We start from the raw sequence: 27,825 nt of genomic DNA on the forward strand, positions 1-27,825 counted from the left end.
CAGCTAAACTCCCTTCTCCTTGGTCTGCTCCCTCTTTACTTAGTAGCAATACCCACAGTACAGTTTGTGCACCTGCCTGGAGGAAATATTAGAGCAAAAAGAGACTTCCTATACTCTGCAGTCATGCGTACAGCCGACTGCCCTTTCTCACTGAGGTCAGTGTACTAAAATCACATGAATAGTGACCTCCAAGACTCATGCCTAATAATAAGAAGCAGGAAGAACACGTGGTGTGCTCTTGGGAAGAACACACTTTAAAGGATACTGGGATGGCAAGCAGTTTCAGCAATCTTAGTTACGAGGCAAGGCTGTCAGAGAAAAGGGAGTGAGAGATTTCTGAATGAAATAATCCTGCAACACAGGAAAAAATAATTTTGCAGTTTTCCTCCTCTCAGTTACTACTTGGTGTCAGAGGAGCTCTTCACCAAAATGAACTGCTGCAAGGGCCTCTAACACAGATCTGCAGATCTCTGGGAAAATTTTCTGGCATTTTCTACATGGCTGGGGACAGGATACAAAGTCTGAACGCAATAAGCATGTCCAAAAACACCTTAATACACGTAAAGCTAAAGTAATTCTGATGGAAAACATTTTTCCTGCCTTGTGTCTAACAAACAGTTGGAGGGACATAGAGAAATGTGTTGGGGTTTTCAAGTAACACCAACTGGGACATCAGCTAATGATGAGATGTGCCACCTGACGCATTCAAATCACACAAGGAGGAAAGGCTGAATTCAGAATGGTCCCACCTTGCAATGATGTCCGTCAGTGTCCCCTCTTCTGAGGCTAAGCCAAAGAAGAGTTGGACAGATACCAAAGCTTTTTAAAACGGACAGCTAGATGGAGAAAGATCTTTTTTCTTTTGCAGAATTTGTATCTTCCTTCCTAAATAGGAAGACATACAGATGATCTACACATAAGAGATTGTTTCTTTTTGGTTGCTACACATCAAAACATTTACAGCCAAAACTCAAAGCTGTTTCTTCACACTTCTCTCAACAGCAAGATCTCATGCCTATACTCTGGCTGCTACCATTTTTTTCTTGCAGACCTTCCAGATATCTGTTCTCCAGTGGCCTTTGATCTCTCAGACTATATAACAAGTGTTCCCATAAAAAGCTCCCACACACGTAGGCCTCATTAAGCTCAAGCAGACAGTCTATTAACAATCCTCCTCTACTGATCAAACACATCACTATTTAAAAGAATCATACCAACTGTAGAAAATGGGAAAAATAAAGGCCATACACGGTCCCCAAACGATGTTTTCCGTATGACTAAGCACTACTGTGGGAAAGACTCTCCCAAAGGGATAAATACTGTTTCCTACTGTAAAGTTACATATTTGTGAGTCTCTCCTCAACTTTCTTTTTGAGATTTGAAGAATATCCTATTAAAATAGGGTTTTAACACAGCAGCAGTTATGTTGCCTATGTCCCTCACAGCTTTATTGTGTCACAACACTGGATCACTGCCTTTGTAACCCCTCTGCTTTCTCTCCAGGGTTGAACAGATACATAAGTCAGATGTTACCCTGCTGGAACATCAGTACAGAACATTATTCATTGTGCCCTGAGTACTGACCTATAAACAGACTCTTATTGTTGCTTTTTATGCAACTGACAACATACAGGGAAGTCCAGAGACCATGGATCTGGGAAACTGCCTTGAAAGCTGCAGAAGTGAACACAAGCACGGTCTAGGCACTTGGCAGGCAGTAGAAGGATCGTGGAAACTTGAGCAGCCAGGGGATGAGCCAGACAAAGAAGTGATCTGGGTTAAAGTTTTTCTTCCAGAGGATTAATTGCAGCCTGGATCACCTCCCAAAGCCTCCACAAAAGCTTCTGCTGGCACAAGCAGCAAGTGGGGAACTGCCTCTTCTGCTGGCATCTTACACCACTCTCAGACTAAAGCTCATTCTGCCGATATTCCAAAACAGACCAGGGCAAGAGAGCATTGGCTCAGAAACACACCACTGTATATGCACAGAATTGTGCCACTTCTACCAACACTTAAATATATGTATGCTCCTGCACAGACCCCTGAATAAAACTCCCAGAATCCAGACCAGATTCCATCCAGAGCCAGAAAACAGAGACGAGTTAGCAGATTTCTAGCATGTCCTCGATTACTTAAAGGTTTTGAGAAAAAAAATGCACACAGGTCTTCAGTAAGATTCTCTTTTTTATTACTATTTTTCCTTTTAGAGAAAGTGCATTTAAGACGACAACAGTTTAGTGTTAAGCTAATTACACCCTGCTCCCAATAGCCAAACTCTGGTAAGAAACATAGAGCCTCTGGAGATGTTGCCACTAGCAGACTAGACAAAACTGACACATAAAAGCCAAGGTGTGTAAGGAGGTACCATAGGTTACACTACAATAGTAAGAGCCTTGACACCTCTGTATCACAAACAGGGACCCCAGCTTTGGCTAACTAAGATAGTCAAGCAAAATTTTAATAACAAAACACACCCATGGTGGTGGCTGAGGATATTGACCTACAAGACTATCCCAGGAGGTGAAAGATCACTTTAAACAGTTCATCATCACAGGCCAAGACAGGGCAGCTCAGGCACTGTGGGTGTTTCTGGGTGAGGGCTTAAACCCAGATTCATCAATCAAGATTTGTGACAAACGAAACCCATTTGATGATAATCTGGGAGATAGACATCAAAATATAAGCAAAACATGTTTGTCTCATGCAATAGAGAAAACACATGCTAAGAAGATGATGCACCTTCTTTAGCAGCCTGTGGGACCACTGGGAACTGAACTCACAGCTTCTGGAAAGATTCACAGGCTGTTGCAATTTGAGTCCAAATAGTTCGAGCCTCACACAGGGCACCAATTGTCACAGCACAAACAAGCTAACAAGCTGCTAAAAGGCTTTACCATGGGTCAAGCTCTACTGTCAGTGCTCTTTTTCCATAGACAAACGACACTGCTGCCTCCTCTCTGCTACATCTGAGTTCTGCCCCCTCTTGGCTCCCCTTACATCCAGCCGCTCCTTCTCCCACACTCCTCAGAGCTATTTAACCACTTTGTGGGAACAAGCTACAGATGCACATCATTCATGTTAAACAACTCACTGCCGTGGAAGCAAGGCCACAGCTGTATATTATCAATGTTAATCAACCCACTGCCTTCATTCCTCTACAACAGGCTAAGACACAGAGAGGCTGCTCTCACCCACACCACATTATTTATGAACCCCAGTGTCCTGAATGCCGCAGAGAACCAGACCCAGTCCACCTCCACACTGTAGCAGGGCAGACCCGGCACAGGCACATCAAACGCTGCTCCCAAGGAAAGCACAAGCTCCAAGTCTGAAGGGAGAGGGAGCAGGACCAAGATGCCAGCTTAGCTGAAGAGGAAGCAAGCGCCTTTTGAACTGCCTGGCAGCAAAGCCCTTCACCTCTGCTCCAGTTCACACTCCTGCAGCATCACCTGGCATTCAGGCAAGATGCACCCTGTGACCCTGACAGCATGGCACTGCACAAAGCATACGATGGAAGGGGGGGGGGAAACAAAACTGCAACACCGAACTTCTCCTACCTCCACCAGTGGTGCCTGTTTGCTGCCGCAGCATCAGGGCTAACCATGGATGAACACACGCTCTCCGTGACCTGGAGCACGTGGCTGTGCCTGGCTGGGGAAGCGATGGGTGGACACTGGGGACTGCCCCTTCTGGGAGATGAATGAATGAAGGGGGATCTAGCAGCTCCTTAAAACCTGGTTGCGTGGACACACGTGTGGGGTTAAGCTCACCCAGCTTAGAAGCAGCTACCAAGGGGCACTCCGGATCAGGTTCAAACTTCTCCAGAGGGCCTTCCTGTGCTACACAAGAACCAGCCACAGCTGCACCCTGCAAGAGGTTGCAGGGCAGCATTCGGGTCAGTGACCAACGCTGCTTGGAACCTACCATGGAGCGGCTGCTGCGCTAGCTAGACACCCCCAGCAGCGACCCAGCGCAGCCCGCAGCACAGCCCTGCCTCCTCGGAAGCCCAGCCCAGCAGCCCCCTTCCCGCTGTCGCGCCCGGCCTCCTCTGCCTCGGGGGAGAAGTCCCCTGCCCCAGCGGCTCCTCCTCCCAGGTACCGCAGGCCGACACCGACCACCACGCCTGCGTTTAGACCCTCCTCACGGCCAGACCCCCGCCGCAGCAGCAGTGCGAGCTGTGCTTCCCTCAGCCGCCCGCCTCCGAGGCTCGGAGCAGCCCAGCCGAGGCGAGCTGGCGCGCCGCTGCCCGGGCAGGTACGGGCCGACTAACGCGGTGGCTGGACAGGCGCCAAGGCCGCGGGCCGCGCGGAGGGACACGGGCCGTGCCGCAGCTCCCCGCTCCCCTCAGGCACGGCGCCTTCCGCGCCCGCCGCCGCCTCCCCTCCCGGGCGGCCGTTGTGCTGCAGCGGCGGCCCCGTACGCGTGGCGGCGCCCGCGGCCGCCGGGCTGTGGCGGTGGGCGGCGGCGGACCCCGCGGTGCGGAGCGGGCCGCGGCCACGCCGCTCGCCCCGGCGCCTCGCAGGCTCCTCCCTTCGCCCCGCACCGTAACCTGGGCCGGCCGCGGCGGCGCAAGGCGCTCGGCTCGGCTCCTCTCCGCGGCGCCGCCGGCACCTGCCCCCCTTCCGTTGCCCCTGCGCAGGCCGCCCCGGGCACCGAGTCCCGGCGGGGCGAGGCCGGGCGGCGGAGGACCAGGCCACTCCTGCCGCCCTCCCTATCCCGGCGGCGGGGCGGGCGCCCCTCGCTTTGTCTCCAGTACCGGCCGGCGGGGCCGCTCACACGGATGCGAGACCCGGTAAGCAGCCGTCGCCTTGCCTGTGCGGGGAGCGCGGGGCAGGGAGCTGGCGGGGCGCTGCCCCCCCTCCTCCGCCCGCCGCCTTGCGCCAGCGGCCCCGCGGGCGGAGGGAGCCGGGGCTGGCGCCGTGCCGTGCCCGCCGCTGCCCCTTCCGGGGCCGGGGAGCGGCGGTAGCCGCGGCCGGTGCGAGCTCCATCAGCCCCGCCGCCCTGGCGAACGCCCCCGGTGCCGGTCGGCCCGGCCCATCCCCGCCCCGGTGCCAGGTGCCGCGGTCCCGGCAGGCCTGCGGGAGACGGCGCTCCCGCGGCAGGGCGGACCGGGAGGGGGGCGCGGAGCGGAGGGGAGGGGGGGCGTGGGCCTCACGGTGCCGCCGGCCGCGTCGGGGGGCGCGGGGAGGCGGGGGCCGGGCAGGCGGCGGGCCCCGCCGCGCCCGCAGAGCCGGGCGGTGTAGCGCGGTGAGGAGCAGGCTCAGGCCGGCGGCGTGTCTGACAGAAAAATCAAGGCTTTCAGCGGTGCGCTCTGTTAATTTCCGTGTCCACGTGGAAGATTATCACGGGAACAGAAAGTGGAAGATTGTAAAAAGAGCGGTGGTGGTCGCTGGGCGCCTGTGGCTCAGTGAGCGGTTTCTGCCCGGTTTGTACCCCCTCATCTGACCCGCCAGGTGCCCCCGGAGCGCCGCAGGAACGCAGCGCGCCCGCTCGCAGGCGATGCGCTGCCCTGTTTCAGAAGGGCGGCAAAAAGTCTCTCCTGCGGCGATTTCTCTCAGTTTGGAATTATTTTTAATACGCACGTGGTTCAGAACGCTAGTCTGAAGAGTCATGGGCAGGCAAAACCCCACCTTCTACAGAGGAGAGAAAGCGGTGCACCTCAGAGTCAGGGATGGGCTGTAATTCCCAGGGAGTTCATTCCCCAGGCAAGGACTGCTTTGGGGAAAGTTCTGTCTTGGCAGAAGTGGCCTTTCTCCTCGTTGTAGGCTAGTGGTTGACTGTCCAAAGCTGTGGTTTGCATATATTTGATAAGTTGCGTTAGACCAAGTCCAAGAAAGTAGGATATGGACTCAGAAATTCATGAAAGATCTCTAGGACAATGGAGTCTAGCTCAGTTGTTGCAGGTGTTGCTGAGGCATTATGTTGTGTTACTCTGTAACATCTGGATTTTCTGAGGTACTGCATGCATTTCTGCCCGATCCATTGCATGTCTAGGTGCTAGAGGTATGACTAACTAAACCGAAGGCCACTGTTGACAAGTCTGGAGTTTCATAGATCACAGAAGAGCTTAAGAAACATTCCTCCCAAATCCTGTGTAATTCTGTAGGCACAAATTTCATAGTTATGCTTTTATAAATGGCATTTTAAATGGCTTTAAGTGCAGGGGGTGTATTCCGTACTATTATGTTTAAAAATAGGAGTCAGTGTCTCGCTCAGTCCTGCAAACGTGTATTACTGATACTGCTGTGGGGATACTGTGAAGGTAGTTCTCATGTGGTTTTCTTTCTGTGCACGAAGTATGCTCAAGGTCAGCCCTTACTGCATTTCCTGGAAGTTAATCACCAAGCTGAGGAAGAGTATAGCTCAAGGTGAGGGGTGTCACAAAGTCTGCAACTGCTGAGGGAGGGGCAAGGTGACTTACGCATGAAGACACTGAGCAAATGTATAAAAATAAATATTTGATCTCAGTTTGCTGGATTTGTATGCATAGTGGGTTTTTTTCTGTTCTTATCAGACTCCTGAGATTTTATTTCTGTATCAAAGGTTACATTTCCAGTTTGTGTTCTGAAACTTAGTTTGCTGCCATGTAATGAAAGCCTTTGTCTTTTTAATAAATATTTAACGTTTAGTTTGCCAAGCCAGAAAACATATTTTCTAGTCGTAGTTTCCATTATAAATAGAAGTATCAGTCCATGAAAACAAATGGTCTTGCTTGTACAGTTTCTGAACGATACATGTGTAGTTAGGCTTAGTACTGTTGCATAGGCATTCCTTTTATAAAAATCCAGCATTTTCAAATTTACAGAGATGATGATACCTGATGGTAACTTTGTGAGTCAGGCACCTGCTCAGACACAACCCGTTGCCTACCACTTCCTACTCGCAGCTCTAGATGACTCACAGTTCAGCACACAACATATGGAATTGCATTAGGGAAGCTGTGGGCGCACTACATAATCAATGCAGAAAGTAGCTTCTTCTTTTAGCATCCCTGAACCACTGTCAAAGGGCTTTCAGAGGTGTCTAGCTCTCTTTGTTGATGCAGAAAGGAGACTGAGTAAGTTGCAAAGACCATTGAGCTCATCCTGAAGGGAAAAGCAAATAATTTGGAAATAGGCTCAAAGCTTCTGTGCATAGCTTCACTGGGATGAGTAGCCTGTTGGACTGCAAGTGTATGAAATGTTAGCCACAAATCATTGTGCTCAGCTTTGATATTCTGGATAATTCAGCTGACTTCCAAGCAGCCCTGTGAGCTGACTGCGTTACAGTCAGTGCTGCTATAAAATATGTGCTTACCGCTGTCAATCTCAGCAAACTCACAAAAGAGAAATGAAACATTGTACCTACCCAAGTAGAAAAAATGATCTAAAGCACACTGAATTCTCCTTGTAGAGCCAGATATTCCTGGTTCTTTTTCCCCATCTGCTCATAGCACGAGACATCCTGAATCATCTAGGATAGGACAGGAGGTCAAAGACTTCATTATGAAATCAACTAACTGTATTAGCTTAATACAAGTACCATACTGCAGAAACACACCAGATTAAGTGGTAGTTATTTGTACTGGTTGACCACACTCCATCCTGTAGATAATTGTCACTATCAGTTTTTTACCTGCACTTTGCTTACTTAACCACTAGTGTACAAAATAGTCAGAATCTATTGAACTAAGGCCCCAAATTATTTTTTTTCTAAACTTGGTGCCACAAGGCAAGCTTCATTCTTTATAAACAATTTAATAGACTTCAGGTGAACTGTGAATTTGTATGTCAAAGATGTCAGTTAAATTTAATAATTTTTTTTTTGTCACCTACATTATGAACCAGAAGAAATAAGACAGAATAGGAATTTATCATCAGATAGAAACAGAAATTGATGGTTGCAACTGGTTACTCACCCAATTAACAACTGTCCTTGTTAGAGGTTATGGAGTCTGAAAGTGGTATAAAATTAAGTAACAAATATTGCCAGAAAAATCATTGCCTTTTATAGGAGGAACAGGAAGGTTCATAACTCTTCTGCCCTAGTGGGACTTGGCCTCTGAGAGAAGTAGGGCTACAGGCAGAAGAATCTGTGAAACCTGAGGATTTGCAAGGAATCATGCCTCCTTTGTTCCTTGGACATCTGTAAAGTGTTGCAGACCTCTGTGCTGATTTTAGCCACTCATTTGTTTCCCTTAGCAGCACAGCTTCTTGTCCTCATGGTGGAAGTTAGTGTTATCAGTAATGTTATGTATTGCAGGTATCTTTTCAGTATTTCAGCTGAATCCTCAAATAACAAATAATATTTCAGCAGCTATTTCATTTATTTCTGGCTTACTGTGCCCTGGTACGCTAATTTTCATGGGGGGGTGTTGTAGATTTCCTGAAGGAAGCAAATGGCATTTTTTCTACACCATGTCTAGAACATCCTTTCAGGGGGTCCTTGGAAAGATGCTGTTCTGTCTTACGTAAGTATATATCAGTGACTGCCTAAGTAGGCTATTGCTTGTAATCCAAGATATTCTGACGCTGGCGATACTTTAGCCATTATGTTAAAAATGCTTTTCTGCTGAAAGTGAATGGTTTACAAAAAAGGGGAGAGGGAGGGATTCTGTTTTGTTTTGACACAAGAAACTACAAGAGAAAGAACTGTCAGCAGTTCACAGATGCATGTTTCAATGTTCAATAATTCCAGTCTGTTTTTCAGGACATTTAAAAGTGACTAAGATCTTTATAGATAGAGCATATTAATAAATCTGGTAGCAAGCCATCATCTATGTGTACAGCTCAAATGCATAGGGTTATGTTGTAGTAGGACAACCATACTAGATCTTGACTTTGAAATAATCTGCATAAAAATGAAAAAGAAAATAGGTGAAGGCCAGAGGTCTCCTCTGTGCTCTGAAACAATGCAAAAAGCCTGTAGGTTCTACATTCATATTTTCTGTAGGGAGTAAAAGTCAAGTGCTTGCATGTGTAGTGCTGGACGTTATCTGCATGTTGTAGTGGCTTATCAGAGTTTTAGCAGACCCAGTAGCAATCTAACATTATTGAAGTAGCTTCTTAATGCAGTAATGTTTGTTTCTATTCCAAAGGTAAGACTGTCCCTAGAAAATGGCTGGTCAGCGGTATTCAAGTAGCTATATTAACTAACTACAGTCATCCAGATATTTGTAGAACAACTTTAAAAGTCTTCCAATAATTGTTCTGACTTTTTTTAACTGTGGGAAAACAGACCATTGTCATCTGCATTTTCTTTAGATGAAAATAAAGCTCAGTTTTGTGATGTAAGATACAGCATTGAGTGGCATAAGCATATAGGCAAGACTTGGGTTTGGCACATCTGTGTATGGAGGATATCCCTGCACATGATTTCTCCCTCTCTGGACCCAAGCAGGTGAAGATGCTACTGTCTGTACGCCCCTGGCACAGCCTGTGGAGAGACCTCTAGGCAGCGTGCTGGGAGGTGGGTGGGACCAGTGGGTGGGAAGCAGAGGGTATAATCCTGACCCACTTCTAGGAGAGGTGGTTGTAAAGCTCAGTAGCTGCCTCTGTGGAGGAGCTAGTGGAGCCTGGGAGGAGGTCTTGGCAATGCTGTTTACATGGAGGCATGGCATTAAGGGGCAGTGTTAAATTGTAAACCATTACTGAGAGAGGCTTTTCTAGAGCCAAGCTTAGTAGCTCCTACTATGAAGAGCAACTTCTCCATTGAAAGATTTCTCAGCAAGTGGCTCCTTGTGGTGCTGCTTTTCACTGAAAGGCCATTATGCTGGTTTTGGTTGAATGGTTTGGGTTTTTTTTCCTCTGTACAAGTGAATGATCTTGCCATGACATTCAGTGCTTTGTTGTTTTTTTCCAAAGAGACTAATTACTATACTAGCTGAATCACTTGCTCTAACAGTGAACAGTTGTTTCAAAAAACATGTTGACACATGAACATGCTGTTTCTTTTTGGAGAGAACCAACAGAAGGCAGTTTGCTATTTAGGCTGGGGTTTAGCCTATTTTATGTCAAACCCAAGTATGTGTATAAATGATTATGTGCTGTGCCAATACATGGCTTGGCATTTCAAAAAGAGCTGAATGAGTTAGGTGCCTGTATTTCTAACCTGTTTTTCACAAAATTCACTGGAACATCCATTTCAAAGTGCAGAAGTACAAGTATCTGCATCATGGGTGACTTATTGGCACTTTTGTCTTCATCTGGCAGTCACTGAATGTGCCCTATTTCAAGTTAGCTGAGGCAATTTATTTCCGTTATGGGTAATTAAGAGGTGGGGGTTGCACTTGCTAATTTGGCTGTTTTAATGAGAACTGGCCCCTTTATGGTGTGAGATCCATCTTTATTCTAGGATTCTATAATCACCACACTTCCTAGTGTAGTAAAACAGAGTATGACTCTTCTGATGGTAATCTTTAAGCAGGGTTGTTCTTACCATGGGATAAAATGCAGAACAGTGCTCTCGAGTAGTTTAAAAGTGGAACTGTGCCACATTTTAACTCCTGTATTAGCAAGTATCTCCAGATATACTATAAAGATCCTGATCCCAATGAACTGAAGTGAATTATTTTTTATAGGAATCACATCTGGGCTTTACATCCCACTGAATTATCAAACAAAAGAATGAGCATTTCTGAAGTAATCCACTATTAAAAACATGCAAAGAATAAATCATTCCTAATGCCCCAAGAACACTAGAACCTAGGCTCTGAATGAAAAAAAGTGCTGTGGACAATTGGAACACTGATCTCTTTAATGCAACTTTCTAGTGAAAATACTGGCCAATGTTAGTAACAGCAGTGAACTCAGTGTGTTGTGACTAATTCCCTGGGAATTTAAAAATATGTTAGAAAGAGGAAACTAATGTTTCAGAGTAACTAATAAGTGTTTCAAAGTAACTAATGTTACAAAGTGGAAACTAATGATTAAAGCAATAGTTATTAAAGTCAGCCACTTCATAAATCTAAAAAGCTCATTCAACATTTCAAAACCTCTTCTGAAGAGCTAAAGAAGGAAAATCAGCCTCAAGATCACGATAAGGATTTGAAATTCAGTCCTCATGCTCTGCAGTCAGTTTCTGGGAGGTGTACTGCTACTTCGAGCTGTCTTTTCCGGAATGTTTGAGCAGTGCAACTCCTGCTGTGGTACTGCCAGTCACTGCACACATCCTTTGGCAGAGCACAGTCCTGCTTAGCTTTGTTGTCATTGCTGATACAGTCATCTCACATAGTCAGGTTGTATCTGTGTAGGACCCATCATGCTACATAGGCATTTCAGTCATAAGAATGCATGGAGATACAAGCTCTTTCTGCCCAGGCTGTGAGCTGGCTCCACCAAGGCATTGCAAACATAAACTGTGTAACTGGAACAGTTCATACCCTGCTTGAGCTAGTAAGTCTTGCTGTGCAGCCATGTGTGCCACCTTTCGCTGTCACAGTTACATAGCTTGCAGACCGAGCTGGGCCGTGGCTCTCAGGCTCGGAGCGCAGGCAGAGGGCTCTTGTCTGTCTATATCCATCTGTCCCAGCAATCGTCTGAAAGACGCCAGCATGCAGCAAACTGAGGGCACTGGAGAATTTGTGATGAATCATATCATACCTCTCAGAAAACCATGATGGTTTGTGTTTGCATTCTCCGGATCTTCTCATACCACCTCTGTTTTATTAGCCTACTCTTGAGGTGCTTGATATGTCTTGATATACTTATTCTGTCTTCATGTACTACTATTTGCATATACTTTTAAGTTAAAATTGTGCTCTCAGCTTTTCACTTTCCGGCTACTTGGTACTGTGCTTGTTAGCCTGAACAGAAAGAATGACTTTCGATGCCATTTGAAATGCTGATTTTCTCACTTTGCTCTGTTTTCTGTGGGTGAAAGCCTTTGATTTAATAAAGCTGGATTTTACGAAGGATTAATGCATAGTATAATAAGCTGGATCATATGGGAAAACAAGTGTTTTTTGAGGAGGAAATGGGATTTGGTGAGGAATGCCATTACCAATCAACTCAAGAAAAGTTTCCTAACTGTTGAATGGATGTTAGATATTTATATTCTGATGATGACTCACAGAAGATCCATCGTTAGAAAAAGCTTGATTTGCATGCTGAATGTCCAGACATTTCTTCTTAATCAAACATTACCCAAGCCCATCGAAGTTAGTTGGAGCACCTGAAATTGTAAAGCAGAAAAATACATATTTACTCTTACAATTTAGAGCACTTTGCACTCTGATAGACTAAGACAGCTCCAAGCTAGCGTTGCTACTTATTTCCTGTGGTTGGGGTTGGAGTGTAATTCACTGTATTAGCGTAACTATTTTGCATATTTGAATGTAATTAGTTTGTTACACAGTGAGGTTCGATATTTTAATTTCTATTTGCTCTTGTAGAGGGCAATACAAGTGTATCTCCAGAAGACAAGGAGTAACTCATCAGGACTGGGCAATTCTTGCAGGCACTGTACAAGCTCTTGGGGTGTGTTTTCAAAGCGAGCTCATAACAGTCCAGGACAGCGCTGCCTCAGAAAGTGGCAAGTCTGTATTGCTGGTTTCATGTTTCTGCCTCCTCCCTTGCATTCTGAGTTTGAAAAGGAAGTAATTAAACTAAAAAGTGGTTTTAATTCGGATCGGCTACAATTTGCCTTGAAGTCACAGGTGTCAAGAAAATGGAAGTGCAAAAAAGCACGGTGGGGGTGAGGGAGCCCCTTGGCAGTGTCATGGCCTTCGCCAGCTGAAGGTGATTGTGAAGCCGCGCCATGCAGCACATTATGCACAGAGGCGTTCCAGGAAACTGGCAGGCATGCCTGTGGTGATGTTTTTAGTAAAACATAACTTTCTGCATTTTAATAGCTTATAATTCTGCCCAGTGTGTCCGTGTATTAAGGATAATATATTGGAGTGCAGTTGTAAAACTGCCCGCGTTCTTTCACATTCTTTTTACATATTTTTTTTTATTACCCTGCCACCTGTAATAGCTGATATATTTGAGTCTTATTTGGTATTTTTGTAAAAGTGGTACAGATTCATCCTAGTATTTCTTCTTTATTTACAGTGTCTGGTTTCTAATGTGTTTCTGAAGCCAAATTTAAAAGTCAGTTTCCTCTTTTAGTTGCAGTGATTCTTTTACTAAGCTCTTTCACTGTGGCTTGGCTTATGCTCTCTGCAGAAATGCTTCATCCTTTCAAAGCTCTGACACAATTTTGAGGAAGTATGAGTTTCTCCTGTTACCAGATGTCTCCTCTTTAAAATACCTGGTATTACAATTTTTTTTATTATTAACGCTTATTTAGGTTAAAAAAAAATCACTGAAATGACCTGTGTTTATAACTTGAATATTCGTAGAGGCAACCAAGATGAGAAATGTTTGCAAGTAAAGGGTTCCATGGTGCCTCCCTGTGCCCCTTCCAAAGAGATTTTGGCTGGGGCATGCCATAGGCTTCTTTAACAAAGACCTCCTTGGGAACACTGGCTCAAAAAAACCCAGACGGAACCACCAGTTAGTGGCTTTTGTGTTTCCCACTTGCTGAGCTAACATTTTTCCACCTGCTTACCAGCTAGGTTGAAAGGTCTTCCAGGTGTGGGAATCGTTGTCCTCTGTAGGGAAGCATGTCAAGAGCATTTGCTTAAATATTCATTTCCTCACTAGGCTTTAGAGACAGTCCATAAAGAAGAAAGTCTTGAAAAGCTGTTTTCTTGATCAAGAAAGCAAGACTGCTAACTGAAATAGGGAATTGAATAGACATATATTTCTGCAACCTTTACTTTTGAATGCTTTTTTTTTTTTTTTTTTAATAAATTGAATTACTAGACTACTCTGCACTTTGTCATACTTGGATGCATACTTTAGACCAAAACCAGCCTTCCATTCAACTATCATAGATCTCCCAGTTGCTTCTAGGGGAAATGAAAAAAAAAATTCACAAGTCATGAGTGAGTGAATAAATGGTTTTGAAATACATGCTTTTTAGCTTTGCTTTTTTTGCTTTGTTTTGGGTGGGTTTTTTGTGTTTTTTGTTTGTTTTGGGGTTGGCTGGGTTTTTTTGGTTGTATTCCTGAGCCACACAGAACATATGAATGCAGAGTCTGTCATTGAAGGTTTTATTTCTGCTTAGAGTCTGAGCTGCAGGGGCAGAAGACTAAGATGAGCTCTGCTCTGGCCAAGCTTTTAGCCCTTTCCTTTCACAGTCTACCACATCTACAGTGGTTCGGCTGATGAAGGGTTTCAGGGGGAACTAGCCATAAGGTAGTATGTTTCCTGGTATAGGCTAAAGCAAGATTGTTTCATTATTGTTGTCCCATGGGGCCTTTCTACACTTTGTGAATAAGGAATGAATAGTCTCTCGTGCCAAGCTGATCATTTACACCAGAGCTCCATGTATGTAAAATTAAATTGTTTAGAGAACTGTTTCCATTAGCATTGATCTCTTGGGTATATAGGCCATGCTCCACTTTTTTCTTGTCACTTGTGCAACCATTTGGAATACTTTAAATTAAAGATCAGGTCTTGAAATTGAATCCATAGACCTGTGACATACCTGATGATGAGAATAAAAATCTTGACAATGGGGAGCATGAGTATAAAGTCAGGCAAGAATTTGTTCGTTGAGATTGGGAAGTTGTACATAGAAGTGGAGTAAGATTGATTTAATAAGATGGAATGAGTATACCAGTAAGGGCTTTTACAAGTAGAACGGGATGATTCTGATTGTGTAAAGAAAGCATATTACTTAAATGAGTTTAATGTCTCCTGTAATACTTGCAGCAATGGTTACAACTGAAGACTGATCTAACAAATACCGTTAGTTTTTGGAAAAAATGAGGAAGACCCCAATAAGGAAATCGATACTTGAGAAATGTAACCAGCTAAAAACACATTAGGGTTGTTTTTCTCTAAGCCAGAGTCCTCTGGCCTCTAGAGAGAGGTGTGCTGAGAAAATATCTTTGCTGAACCCATTCTCTATGCTTTTACAAAAGCATAAAGCATATTTATTGCAATACATAAAGTGCCTTTGACATTTAGGATCAAATCTGTTTGGACTGAGTGCACAGAAGCGAAAAACCACATTAGGAGCTCCATTTTCATATTTCCAGTGTAATTTAAATAATTCACTTCCCTTTCAGGGTTGGGATTTTGGGGGGATTTTTTTTTTGGTTTGTGGGGGGGCTGCATTTTGAGTATTGTTTGTTTGGTTTTTTGCTGATGACGTCGGCATGTCTAAATATTTGTCTTTACTTGTTCAGAGCTGTGCAAGGAGCAATTACCTCCAGTTGACTCATCAGAATTCGTTGCATCTTGAGTGTTGTTGAAGTCAGCAAGCTGTGCAGGTGGAACAGATGGTGCTTGAAGTATTTTCTCTGCTTTATATTACTGATATGAGTTTGTGTGCTAAGTTTTATTTTTAATTATAGGCTTAGCAGGAAAAATTATGCCAGATTCACACTTTATAAATATGTTTGTCAAAACATATGTTCAAGGAAGCAGAGATTCTGTGATTAGTCTTGGAACTGTTGAGTTTTTTACTTAATGCTTGAAAGTTGGGGGTTTTTTAAGTTGCTGCAGAAATTGTAAAAATAATTTGTTATATTGTGTCCAAATCCACTGTAATAACATTAGAACAGGTCAGCTAGTCCACAACTATCCTGTAAGCCCCATGCATTCCCATTTTGAATTCTAGATGCCTGCTAGATTGTTATTAAATATGTAAGTACTGTTATGCTGAAGTAATGAGTGGGTGCAGGCATACAAACTTATGTGACATTTGAATGTATTTCTAATCTGAATTACTTATTTTTTCCAGCACATGGCTGCAACCAGAGTATCTATGTTCAAGTTTCCCTTGGGCTAATAAACTGTAAGATAGCTGGCTGCAAAAATTGAGCACTGGATTGATACTGCCCTTTGCAGTCGGATGGAGACTTTGGAGGAAAAGAGCAGTCTCCTTGGTTTGCAGACAGACAACATGGAACAACCATTCACTGTCAGCTCGTTGGTTCGTATTACAAAGAAATGCTTTAATGGCTGAGCACCCTCTCTTTCAAATAGGGAACAATTCGATAGAACTGTTTAGCAGTGTTGGCTGTCAGCTACAAGGGTCTCTTCCAGCATGCTGCCAGTTCCTCCCACTTTCTGCCTGATGGTTTTGTTGGAATTTATTTTGTTTCTACTTATGTGTTTTATGGGGTTTTGTTTTGTTTCAGTGATTAGGTTTTTAAGAAATTGAACTGAACATTGTGAATAGAGAAAGTAAAAATTTTCATCAGAGGAAACAACTTGCAGTAGCCAGTTATTTAGCCACTTAATGGGAAAGTAATGATTATAGTAAGCAGCTGAGCTTCTTTTTCAGTAGAGTTAGTTCTGACTTCTTAGGCTTTAACTGCCTCATTTGAAACTGGAAATGTTCATTTGAAGTGAACTATTGACTGACCAGAGGAACTTACTGCTCTTCATTAGCTGAACTATACTCAGCAGTGATACCCTATGCACCCTGTAATAGGAGTCTGAGTATTCAGGCCCTCCATCAAATTATGTCAATACCTTAAGGCAGAACCTTGCAGAATTTCATGGGCAGGGGATTCTAAAGAGGACACACATTGTGTTGCCTTTGATCATTTTTACAGGGGCTTACTTAATTATTTTTGTTCTGGTATGGGGAGGGGGATGAGGTCAGTTTTTATTTGTAATTGCAATCACAGTTTATTTGCAACTGAGAAACATATTGGAATGTTTCAACTGTGGCTAGTGGTGGGGAAACCAATGCCTATTATGAGAAAAAAATGAAGATTTCCCTTGAGTTTCTTGAATGAGAACACTAAATGAAAGTGAAATGTAGTATCTCGTTCTCTTTGCTAATCCCTCTGTTCTTTTTCAGAAAAAGCTAGTAGCTATTCCTGACCATACAGACATCTCTGTGACCCCAGAAGAGAGAGTACGTGCGTTAAGCAAACTTGGCAGCAATATCACAATCAATGAAGACATCACTCCACGCCGTTACTTTAGATCTGGAGTAGAGATGGAGCGGATGGCATCAATATATATGGAGGAGGGAAACCTGGAGAATGCTTTTGTTTTTTATAATAAGTTCATAACGTAAGAAACTGTTTGTAGTCGTTACAACTTATAATTCTGAGCAAACTGAAATGAAGCGTTGCAGTGAAAACAGGGCATCCCTTTAGATTATGAGAAAAAATGTTCAGTGTGTTCTTGCAGAATAGCTTTGTTCTCTGGAGATCTCTACTCTAACCACAGGCTTTCTTATAATTTTATTTCAAAAGTTAGTATGGTAGTTCTATCCATCTATTCATCTATTAACTGCTAGGCGTGAACTATCCTAATATACAGAGGTTTAATTTTACTGTACCAAGCTATACTCTGAGCACTGTTTCCCACAGACTATTCTGCATCTATCAGCATGCTGGTTAAATACAGCTCATGGCTTAAAAAGCAATGTTAAAAGAAGATTTCTGAGCCTTTAATATAACTATAGCCCTATGAGCTTCTGCTAATCTTGAAGATGCTGGTGTTGCACAGCACGTAAAAAATAATGAAAAAATGGGCTTTTGCCTCTTTTTACTTCCCCAGAGGGTTTAAGTATAATTTATTGCTTCTTACTCTCAAACCAGCCAGCTGAAAAATGTATCAGTGGCAGATTTAAACCTCTTAACTAGCTAGTTTTGCTGTAGGTTTGATTGGTTCGTTTTCTTACTTCTGAAAGGTTTTTTTTTGGTATGTATATTTTAAAACATTTGTAATAGGAGACCTCTTTCCCCTCCCCCCCCCGCCCCCTTATTTTCCTCATGCTCTGAAAGCTAGACCAAACCTTGTTTAATTCACTTAATTTTAAATCTATGTGTCTCTATAAAAAGAGGGTGTGGAAGTAAACATTGTACTAATTGCTGAAAGAATGATCACAGCTGTGTGTTCCAAACTCTTTGCAGCTGAGTGTTGACATAATTTAGATGTTTGGGTAGTTTAATAATACTGCAGTTAGCTGTGCAGCTTGGTCTAGTGAAAATAACAGCTTTAATGATAGTCAGTGCTGCATTCTGGAGTTCTTGTTTAAGATTCAGCATTTCAGCTAAGGAAAGATAAAGACAGTGGAAATAGGATTTATTAATACTGACTAGGTGGTAGATGCTTTTGAGGGCTATTTTTAGGTGCTGGCTGCTAGTTAGTCCTTTTTTTAACCCAACCCACTACTAATGAAAACCAAATTATATTCAGATGTAGAAAATAACCTGCTGTTATTACCCTGTGTGTCCCATACAAGCCAATACAAGAATTTAAGTCTTAGTTTAAACAAATGTGTAGAAACCTGCTCCAAGTCATTTGGAATTTGTTTAACAGTTATGTGAAACTGATTTTTCTGCCAACATAAAAGCTGTTGTGGGTATTCCTCTGGCTACTGAGGTAAATGCATGCATGTTTAATTTTCTAGGTTGTTTGTAGAAAAGCTGCCCAATCACCGAGACTATCAGCAATGTGCAGTACCAGAAAAACAAGATATTATTAAGGTAGGGTTATGGTTTCCTGGCCTTTAAGAATGTTTGTCCCAGAATCTCTCCGTTGCCAGCATTCCTTTTCCCCCACTGCACACATAGCCCACGGCAACCACCACAGCTTGAATTTTTGATACCTTTCTCCACTAGTCATTCATGTTTTGTTTTGGTTTAATCACTTGATCATTACTGGAAATTAAATTACCATCCTAAAAGGTGAACAAGAATGGTCTCTGGATAAGTTGGTAGATTGTTGGAAACTTAGGTATAATTCTTTCTTAAAGTTTACGTATTAAAAATACACTAATTTAACAGTACTTAGATTCTGGTCCCAGTTATGGGAGTGGATGATGGTCCAGACTGACTATTGCAGAGGGAGAGAGAGATGTGTGGCATTACTGGTGTCTGTGCAGTATTTGCTTACCTTGCTAAATAATCAAAGTATATTTTTGCTTTCTTTATTACCAAATATGTATTTACTTAGTTTTTACTGGATTTTTTCCCTCCACTTGTATTCAACATAGTTTTACTCCCCATCCTGCTCCCTCAAAAAAAAAAAGAGAAATAGAGAAAAAGAAATACTGAGCTTAAAGCAGCTGGAATTGCCCAATGGGAATTGTTAGAACAAGAATGAGTGTCTCCTCCTTCATGCTGTCATATTTGCATGCTTTCTCTGCTGTTAAAGCTGAGTAATGTTATATTCAAAGCCAAAATGCTTCATACCAAATTTTTTACTGTGGCCCACAATCTAGGAAAACACCCCTGTTGAGAAAGGGCATCTAACACGCTCACTCCTCTTGCACTCAGTAATGGTCTCTTTCCCTTCCTTGCCTACAGAGCCTCTAAATTATTTTGTAGTAGCCTCTGCATCAGTAGAAAACGTAGGGCATTGCTTTTGTTTTACAAACACCATTGTTTTGTCTCCTGGGGCTGTCACAGGAAACTACAGCTGTAGCTATCTCTGCAGATAAACGTTCTTTTTTTGCCCCACCTGGAAATGGGCGTATTCAGTCCTATTTCTGTCCAGGGAGTCCCAGAGAAAAATGTGATGATCCTACCTGAAACATTGAAAGGTGACTTATCTTTTTTTATAAGTCACACTTACAACAAAAATGTTAGTCATTACACACCTATTAAACAAAACAGAGACAACAAATTGCTAGAAAAAGGACTAACCTTTCCTTGAGATAAGAAGCAGTCATGTCACACCTTTCACTGACATAAATTAAGTTTTATTGAAATCACTGTACTATAGAAATTTCATAAGCTGATGATTTAGTGTGTATTTCCTCCTTTCTTTCCTGGGAAAAGAGCAGTATTTTCTTGTATTTTTTACTTTTTAAAACCTCTATTACAGCTGAGTTTGTTTTCCAGGTGATTTTTCTAAAAAGTGAAAACTAAACTTATCTTTCTCCCCCATCCCACCCCAAAGAAACTGAAGGAGGTTGCATTTCCACGGACGGATGAATTGAAGAGAGATCTTTTAAAAAAATATAACTTAGAATATCAAGAATACATGCAAAACAAAGTAAGTTTTATATGGTTGTTAAATAATTTTTTGTTATGAATATTTTTGTCATATAAAACTTCTTAAGAATTAAGCAGTAAAATGCCAGTTCTACAAGAATGTAATCATTTCATAGGCTGCTTAGAATGACTTTTCACTTCTCAGATTCTAATCAATTGGTCATTTGAAAATTAGTAATACAAGCATGCACTTGGAAATAAATGTGCTGTGATATTTACTTAATATCCAGATAGGTCTTTGGTACACTCTGATTCTGTTTTATAGAGGAGATTGTTAATACACTTACATGAGTATGCGGAAAAGGTCCCTTGGCTCTGAACGTGCTCAAGTTTGAATTGATCCTGTTTGAGTTTTTTAAGTAACCGTAATTACTTGTGTATTGAAGTCACTGAAAATAAGATCTGTAGTTTTAAAAACTTCTCTTGGAAAAAGCATCTGGGTTTTTTTTTTTTCCCTTCCCTTAAAATGGACTTAGGGAACTGGGGGGCGGGGGGAAGCCACTAAAACGAACACCAAAACCCAAAGCACCCCACACCCCATATTTCTGTCATCAGTTGGTTTGAGGCTTTCTTTACTGCTCTATTTTGTACATGACAAGAAATTATTTTGCTCCGGGTTTGGCTTTTTTTCCCCCCATTTGCTTCTGAAGATGCTTGCTGCTCTCCTTTACCAGGGAGCAGGAAGGGCTGTTGAAAGCTGAAGCTTCCCTTGCTGTCTGTGAAACAGCAGGTGGCCTGGGGGCAAGGGGGCACAGACCGAGTGGAGGAGGCATCTAGGGCGCTGGAGGCTGTGCATCAGAGCCAAGTTAAGCAATCGAGGGAAAGCCGAGGAAAGAAAGTAACTCGAGAAAGTCGACCAGCCTATCCGAACAGCAGCAACAGGCAACAAAACCAGATAACAAAACTGATGATGAAATCTACCCAGAAAACCCATGTGCTCATGGGTCTCTTGTTGCATTGAAAGTTGTAAGGGCTTGTGTTTGTGCCTAGTCTCTGCCATCTCTGTTCTGAAAAGTCTTTTTCTAATTATTATAATGGGCAAATGAGGCCACTGCTGTCAGTACTGAAGTAAAAGCACAAAGCACGACAGGGGATATAGTTGCATTTGCCTGCTCAGCAAACAAGTTCCAAAAGACTTAATTTTTAATGATAGGATTTGATGGTTTTATTAAACAACTAGATTGCTTCTTTGCCTTCATTTTTTGTAGCTTTTTTTAGCGTTCTGAGAATGTCACTGTTTTGCATGTTTCAGAACAAATGTAAAACCGAATTTCTGAAGAAACTAGAGCATCAGCAGCTAATAGAGGCAGAGAAGAAACGAATTGCGCATATGCGGCAACAGCAGCTTGAATCAGAACAGTTTCAATTCTTTGAGGATCAACTTAAGAAGCAAGACCTAGCTAGAGATCAGAAAATCAAAGAAAGCATGGTTATGTCTGAACAGATAGATGGAAGTATGCTGTCTTGTATTTCTGTACCAGAGAACAGTTCCTTATCTACTACGCTGCTTGAGAAAAAAGAGAGGAGCAGCACATCTGGCTGTGTTGGACACTCGCCTCCAGTAACCCGGGTCTTAAAGCCAGCAGCTACTTTAAGTGCTGTTCAGAGTAAGTGCAGAGTTTTGGGGTTTTTTTTTCTATCTGCCTCTTTGCTGCTTATAGCAGTCCACATATTGCATATGCATATGTGTTTATTCACCGTAAGAACATCCATAGTGAAATAAGCATGAATAGGTTGGTGTACACACAACCGTTCCATAGACTTTCTTCATTTCAAGAGAGGAGATTAGTCGCAGAGTTTTGCATTTTCCAGTTGAATACCAAGAGATGGATTTAGAGATTGAGCTTTAGTGTTCCTGTGGAATGAAGTCTGAACCCTGTTGTGGACCTCAAGTGAACAGAAGCAAAACCTGCTGTGGTTCACCCTGGAAAGTCCTGGCCTGGGAGGTGGTATCAGCTCACTGTCACCTCAAGGGCAGGCTAGTGAGCCTATCTTACAGGCTGGTGACCTCAATCTAGGGTAAAGTGCTTGTGCTGTAGATTTATTTTCATTAGAAATCTGTGATGTGATAAGAATAATTCCTTCACTTTTAATAATTTCCTGTAACTGTGTGTATTTCCTTATTTTAGGGAACTTCACTATGTAAGCTGCAAATTCCTCTTTATCTCTCTCTCTCTCTCTCTCTCTCCCCCCTCCCTTTTTTTTTTTTTTTTTTTTTGTGTGTGTGTTTTGTTAGCTCAATTGGCTGAAGCACTCAGAGGCGTCATTTTGCCCAGGGATCTCTGTCACAAATTTCTGCTGCTAGCAGAGGCAAATACAGTAAGAGGAATAGAGACATGTGGAATTCTCTGTGGAAAACTGGTACAGTTTAACCCTCACATTTGTATGGGGAAAGATATATTTTATAGTGCTGTATTTTCCTGTAATGTATCAATTTCAGAGCAAAAGCAGATCTAAACAATTAATGTTTAACATAATTAACTTCATATAATAACCTGAGTGGCTATTTCAGCAGTGTGGGCTTGCCTTATTGGGAAAGCATCTGATCAAAGTACCCTGCTGTCATTATAAAATGTAGCAAGTTTTTCAGCTTGCTGTACAATACAGGCTTTTTCGAGTACTTTCTCTGGCATTCATCTAAGGTAAGTGAGGTTTAGTTGCAGGACAATGAAATATAAAGACTGTTAGAATCTACTGCAGTCATCAAATTCATAATGGCACAACAAAAAAGAAGAAGAAAATCCCCCTGTCAAGCTGTAGAACATCTGACTTTTCAGGGTGTTTTTTCCTTTGACCTCATTAACACTTAATGTACTTAATGTCTTTTTAGAGTAGGGAAAGATGTCATGGCTGATGCTGGCATACAAAGAATTTTAAAGATGATGTCCAAGTGTATCTGAATTGTATAAAGAGAAAGAATAGCAAAAGTAGTGATGTTCCAAGTTTCACAGAAAATTATTATAGTATTCTCAAACCTCTTTTCTCATCCTATTAATTATTTTAAAGGACAAACTTTTCACACTGGTCTTTGAGAACATTTCAATACGACAGTCTTGTGTTGCTATTAATACTGCCCTGTATGTTTTCATGATAAAATGCCAAGGCATATTTGCAGGTGCAGTAAGTCAGTACAGCTGCACTGGAATCAGTGGAGCTATACTGCTTTGTTCTAGCTGATAGGCTGACATCTTTCAGGTTCTGATTCAGCATTTATTCGTTAGTTCATTTGTCCCACTCTTAAGTCGATGTTTGTTTTACAGACACATAATGAATTTACTATTACCCATGTAATAGTGCCAAAGCAATCTGCAGGACCAGACTACTGTGACATGGAGAATGTGGAAGAATTATTTTGTATTCAGGATCAGTATGATCTCCTCACTTTGGGTTGGATCCATGTATGTATGTGCTCGTAGATTCTGGCTTTTCTGTATCAGCTTTGCATATTATGTGGAAGAAACCCTGGGAATAACAAGCTAAAGAAATAACTGGAATAATCAAAATTAATTTGGTCACGTAATTCTAATTGTAGTGATGTAAATGAGCACTAATGTTCTCCACAGATGGGTATTTCTTAATGCAGTTGAGGCATCCTGTTGACACAATGGGTCTGCTTTTGCCAGTGCAACTTTTGTTGTTTATGTCAAGTTAGGAGTATTTTGTTACTTTCTAACATCATTTATTTTTCTACTGTATTCAAAATTTGGGGGGAGGGTATTGTGTTTTTAAATTTTATATTACTGCCACTCTTAGGCTTTTTGGACAGTCAGGTAATTTCCCTTTGTCTTGTGCTTCTTCATTCCACCTTTCCGCCCCATGATGAGAAAATTGCTTGTACATCTGGTTGTGAATGTGCCTCCATAAATCTCATACTGAAAAGCCACCCTAACAGTGGAGAATCTGGGTTAATAGGAACTTACTTAGGAAACCAAACTGGGGAAGTACCGATGCTTTCACTTGTTACAAATCGTTGTTCCTTCTTGAATGTATGTTGACCTTGATTTGTAAGAAATATTTCATGATGTTGAGTTTTCCCTTTCTTTTTGTAGACACATCCAACACAAACTGCATTCTTATCCAGTGTTGATCTTCATACTCATTGTTCTTACCAGCTAATGTTGCCAGAGGCCATTGCAATTGTTTGTTCACCAAAGCATAATGAGTGAGTTCTGATTTTTCTAAGTAATATTTCAATATTTTCTCCTGCTTCTTGTAAAATTTGATCAAATGCAAACAGCATATATCAACTGTGATGAAGGGCTAGAATTTTGTATTATGAATTTGTTTTAAGTTGTTTAGACTTGCATTCCAGTCAGTTTCTACACACTGTTGTTTCTGGTTCTCTCTCCTCCTCCCTTCCCAACCTCAGGGTTTAAATTTTATTTACTTTTATACTCTGCTCAATCAAGAAGTAATGACAGGAGCTGTTCTTCTGGAGACCTCATTGCCAGTGCCCTGCCACAGGCCTGTGTTCATTCTGTCTGGTGAAGGCAGAGCAGCGGTTAGATGTATTTCTCTAGGATGATATGAAAATTGCAGTTTGGAGAGTAGAGGGATAAAGATCACTTTCTTGATAAGGTCCTTTTTTTATTTTATTATTTCATAAGATACACACAATAAGTATCTGGAAAAATGTGGAACTGTGTAAGTATTAATGTGAAGGTTTATAATGGACAGGTTGCCCAGAGAGGCTGTGAAGTCTACATCCTTGGAGATATTCAAAACCTGACTGGACATGGTCCTGGGGAACCTGCTCAAGGTGATTCTGCTGGAGCAGGAGGGGTGGACTAGACACTCTTCAGAGGTTCCTTCCACCCTCAACAATTCCGTGATTCTGCTTTGGTGTGCTCAGCGTTTCAGGGCCCAAGGGCTAACTCCACTGTTTTAGACTGCATTTCTCTAGCCTTTCTTTCTGGCCTTCCTGTAGATGGCTTCTCTGAATCCCATTCTGGTTGCCTAACTTCCTATACGGGCCATTCAGGCAGTGAAGCTATAAATAGAGATCGAGTGGCAAGTGCACAGGCACTAGGCTTTGTAACCCAGGGCACACCTGCACGCCTCCCCAAATCTCTGGTCTTCCAAACTGCTTTTATAGTTTATGCTGATACGCTGTAACCACCTCTAACCTGTTACTTCTACCTGTAATGTTTATTAATCAGGCGCTGTCCTGTAGTTATTGGGTATTAATGTTTTTTACAGAAGGGAGGGGTTTCTAACACTTTATTCAATAGCCAAAAGTGTTAGATCATACCTATGCAGCAGTGCATTTTCTAGTGCTTTGTACTACTTGATAACCTATAAGAGTAGGGAGGATGTGTACTCTCACCAGTCACTTACACAACTAGCTTAAAGGCTGTTCTCTTTTAAGCTGCCCCTCTAGAGTTCAGCGAGTGAAACGCCATCCAGAACAGCCGTTCCTGGTTTATATCTGTTCCTATATAAGCTAGCCTCAGCCTTTAACAGTCTAACCTGCCTAATGGGAACAGCACCAGTACTGTGATTTTTTTTTTCTTCTCTCCCCTTCCTTTCATCATCTCTTCCTTTACAGGAATACGTGTCCCCTTGATTTGAAATATCTGTAAGAATCCAACTCAGCCTTGCCTCCTGTGTATCAAAGGTCACTGAGTACCATTCTGTCATCCTTCTGTTAAGCTAAGCAATTTGTATGTGAAATCTTAGCCATGTATTATGGGAGCAGTATGTAACAGGAATTTCATCTTTTGCTTTCCAGCACTGGCATCTTCCGACTTACAAATGCTGGAATGCTAGAAGTTTCTGCTTGTAAAAAGAAGGGATTCCATCCACATACAAAGGACCCTAGGTTATTTAATGTAAGTATATAATCCAACATAGTTTTGACTATTCAAATTCTTGCCCATGCTTCTGCTGCAAGCAGGAATGATACATGCTTCAGATTAGATTTTTTTAATATAATTTGCCCCTCATCTTAATAATTCATTACCCTTACTTCTCTGACCAAGATAGACATCAGGAGTCTACTTAAGTAGTTAATAGCAGCCATGAGATGAGTGTTAAGCACTGCAATTCAAATGGTGGCTAACCAGAGGCAGTTACCATTAGTCACCACTTTTACCTGCTTTCAGAAGAAGCAAAAGCCACAGTTTCAAATGGGAGTTATTCCTGAGCTCTTCAGTTTTTAAACAAATAATTCAGTTCTTCTCCTCAACTGTAGTGTCCCAATAGAACATCCCAGCTGCTAAAAAGTGCAGCTAGGAGTAGATTAAGCACCGTTTCCTTCATTGCCCGCAATTTTCGCCAGGCTTCTCATAAGCCTTTCTCAGTAACTCCCCTATCTTTTGATGTTTTAATAGCATAGTATGCTGTATGCATGGCTGGACAGTATTGTCAGTCAGAATTATCAGAAATGTCACTGTTACGTGGAAGACAGCAATCCTTACCTTTGAGTAACTAAGATTCCTTTTTCTAAATGGGGCTCACTTCAAATACAGAGCAACTCATATAGCTCAAAATAAAATGATCAAATGCAGAGAAGCAATGCTGAAAGAAATTGGAAATTACTTCTTTGTTGTAGATCTCTCAGAATGTCAGTATTACTCCTCAAAAGAAGGATAGGCTGGGGTTCCTCTGTTTTGTTTTGTTCTTTTACCATTAACTGTAGGGATAATGAGAAGGTAGTCCAGCTTTGAAAAATTTTAAGACTTTTGTTCCAGATGGGCTCTTTTTCAGTGGTTCTTTACAGACTTAGTTCATCAATTAAGTTATTGGCCACTTGAACACATTTATAGTCATTAGACACACTGATATGTGATACCAGCAAACACAAATATCCTTTCAAGTAAAATCACGAGAACATATTGATATTCCAACCAAAACAGTAGTATCACAGCCTCATTTCCTGGAGGAAAAATATCAGGGGTTACAGGAAGCTTCAGGAAATCTGACTAATACAATCCGAATCTGCATCTGGTTTCTGGCAGAAACTCTTCTCCACAGACTCAATACAAGCTGTTACTTAGTCATGACTGTGTCTAAAGACACAATTTATTCCTAAATGCTTAAAAAAATCCATCATGTTGGCAGACACAGCTGAAGGCACTGCAGGAAAAGAACATATTTCACACTTTCCTTGAAGCTATCCCCCATGTATCTGTTCTAATGCAGCGCACAACACCTTCCTTCTCCATTTCAGGTAGCTCATGCTGTACATAAAGGATAGCACAGACTTATTATCTGTTTCACAGGCTAAGCACTAAACAATACCCTCTTTAGAAACTTATTTCTCATTAGATGTTATAGTCCGTGCTTTACTCGGCAGCCTATCCCTGTGACAGTCAGGGTCACCCACGAACAGGCACAGTGGCAGGTTCAATCAAAGCTGTATAGAAAGGCACAGTATTAAGCAGGCTCAGGAAATTAAAGACAACGGTATCCTTCGTATGCTATTTTACTGAAACTGATTTCTGAGTAATGGGTTCACTTCTTCTGCAGCCATGTAGCCATGTGGTTGGAAAAGACATAAAGATAATTGTGCTGGATCTGAGGTGATACAGATGGACGATAACGATGTTAACACAAATGGCCAAAACAGAAAAATGGATTCCTGTTTTTCCTATGTTTTCAGAAATGACTTTTATATTTATACATTTTAGATTGAATGGTTTGATATTTATTGCTCTAGACTGTTTTGGAGTTATTTCATGGCTCTGTCAAGATGGAGTTCAGTGGCATTACCCCTGAATCTGTCAAATCTCACCTGTAAAATGCAACAATAAAAGGAACTTCAAACAACAGTAACTATTGTTTCTTTTGTCACTTGTTGGCATTAATTGCTTTCTGAGAAT

General features: G+C 42.1%; 1 protein-coding gene across 1 annotated transcript; it reads left to right on the forward strand.

The window, feature by feature from the left end:
• The first annotated feature begins 3,545 nt into the window (after positions 1-3,545).
• Positions 3,546-27,774, forward strand: STAMBPL1 (STAM binding protein like 1). The gene is made up of 11 exons (XM_037399151.1): positions 3,546-4,792; positions 15,778-15,969; positions 16,849-17,066; positions 18,415-18,490; positions 19,908-20,003; positions 21,255-21,609; positions 22,239-22,363; positions 23,263-23,400; positions 24,052-24,164; positions 25,734-25,833; positions 27,473-27,774. The coding sequence occupies exons 2-11, from the start codon at positions 15,889-15,891 to the stop codon at positions 27,527-27,529; spliced, it is 1,359 nt and encodes a 452-aa protein (XP_037255048.1). The 5' UTR covers positions 3,546-4,792; positions 15,778-15,888; the 3' UTR covers positions 27,530-27,774.
• Positions 27,775-27,825: the final 51 nt, after the last annotated feature.

This window comes from Falco rusticolus, chromosome 9 (assembly GCF_015220075.1).
Source record: "Falco rusticolus isolate bFalRus1 chromosome 9, bFalRus1.pri, whole genome shotgun sequence".
In the NCBI taxonomy this organism is placed as follows: Eukaryota; Metazoa; Chordata; class Aves; order Falconiformes; family Falconidae; genus Falco; species Falco rusticolus.

Bases quoted from the DNA above. Each gene is read 5' to 3' on its own strand.
- STAMBPL1 (XM_037399151.1), top strand. From the start codon at position 15,889: ATGGAGACTTTGGAGGAAAAGAGCAGTCTCCTTGGTTTGCAGACAGAC. The intron at 15,970-16,848 runs GTTCGTATTACA...GTTCTTTTTCAG, and splicing joins CATTCACTGTCAGCTCGTTG to AAAAAGCTAGTAGCTATTCC. The intron at 22,364-23,262 runs GTACAGTTTAAC...TTTGTTTTACAG, and splicing joins GAATTCTCTGTGGAAAACTG to ACACATAATGAATTTACTAT.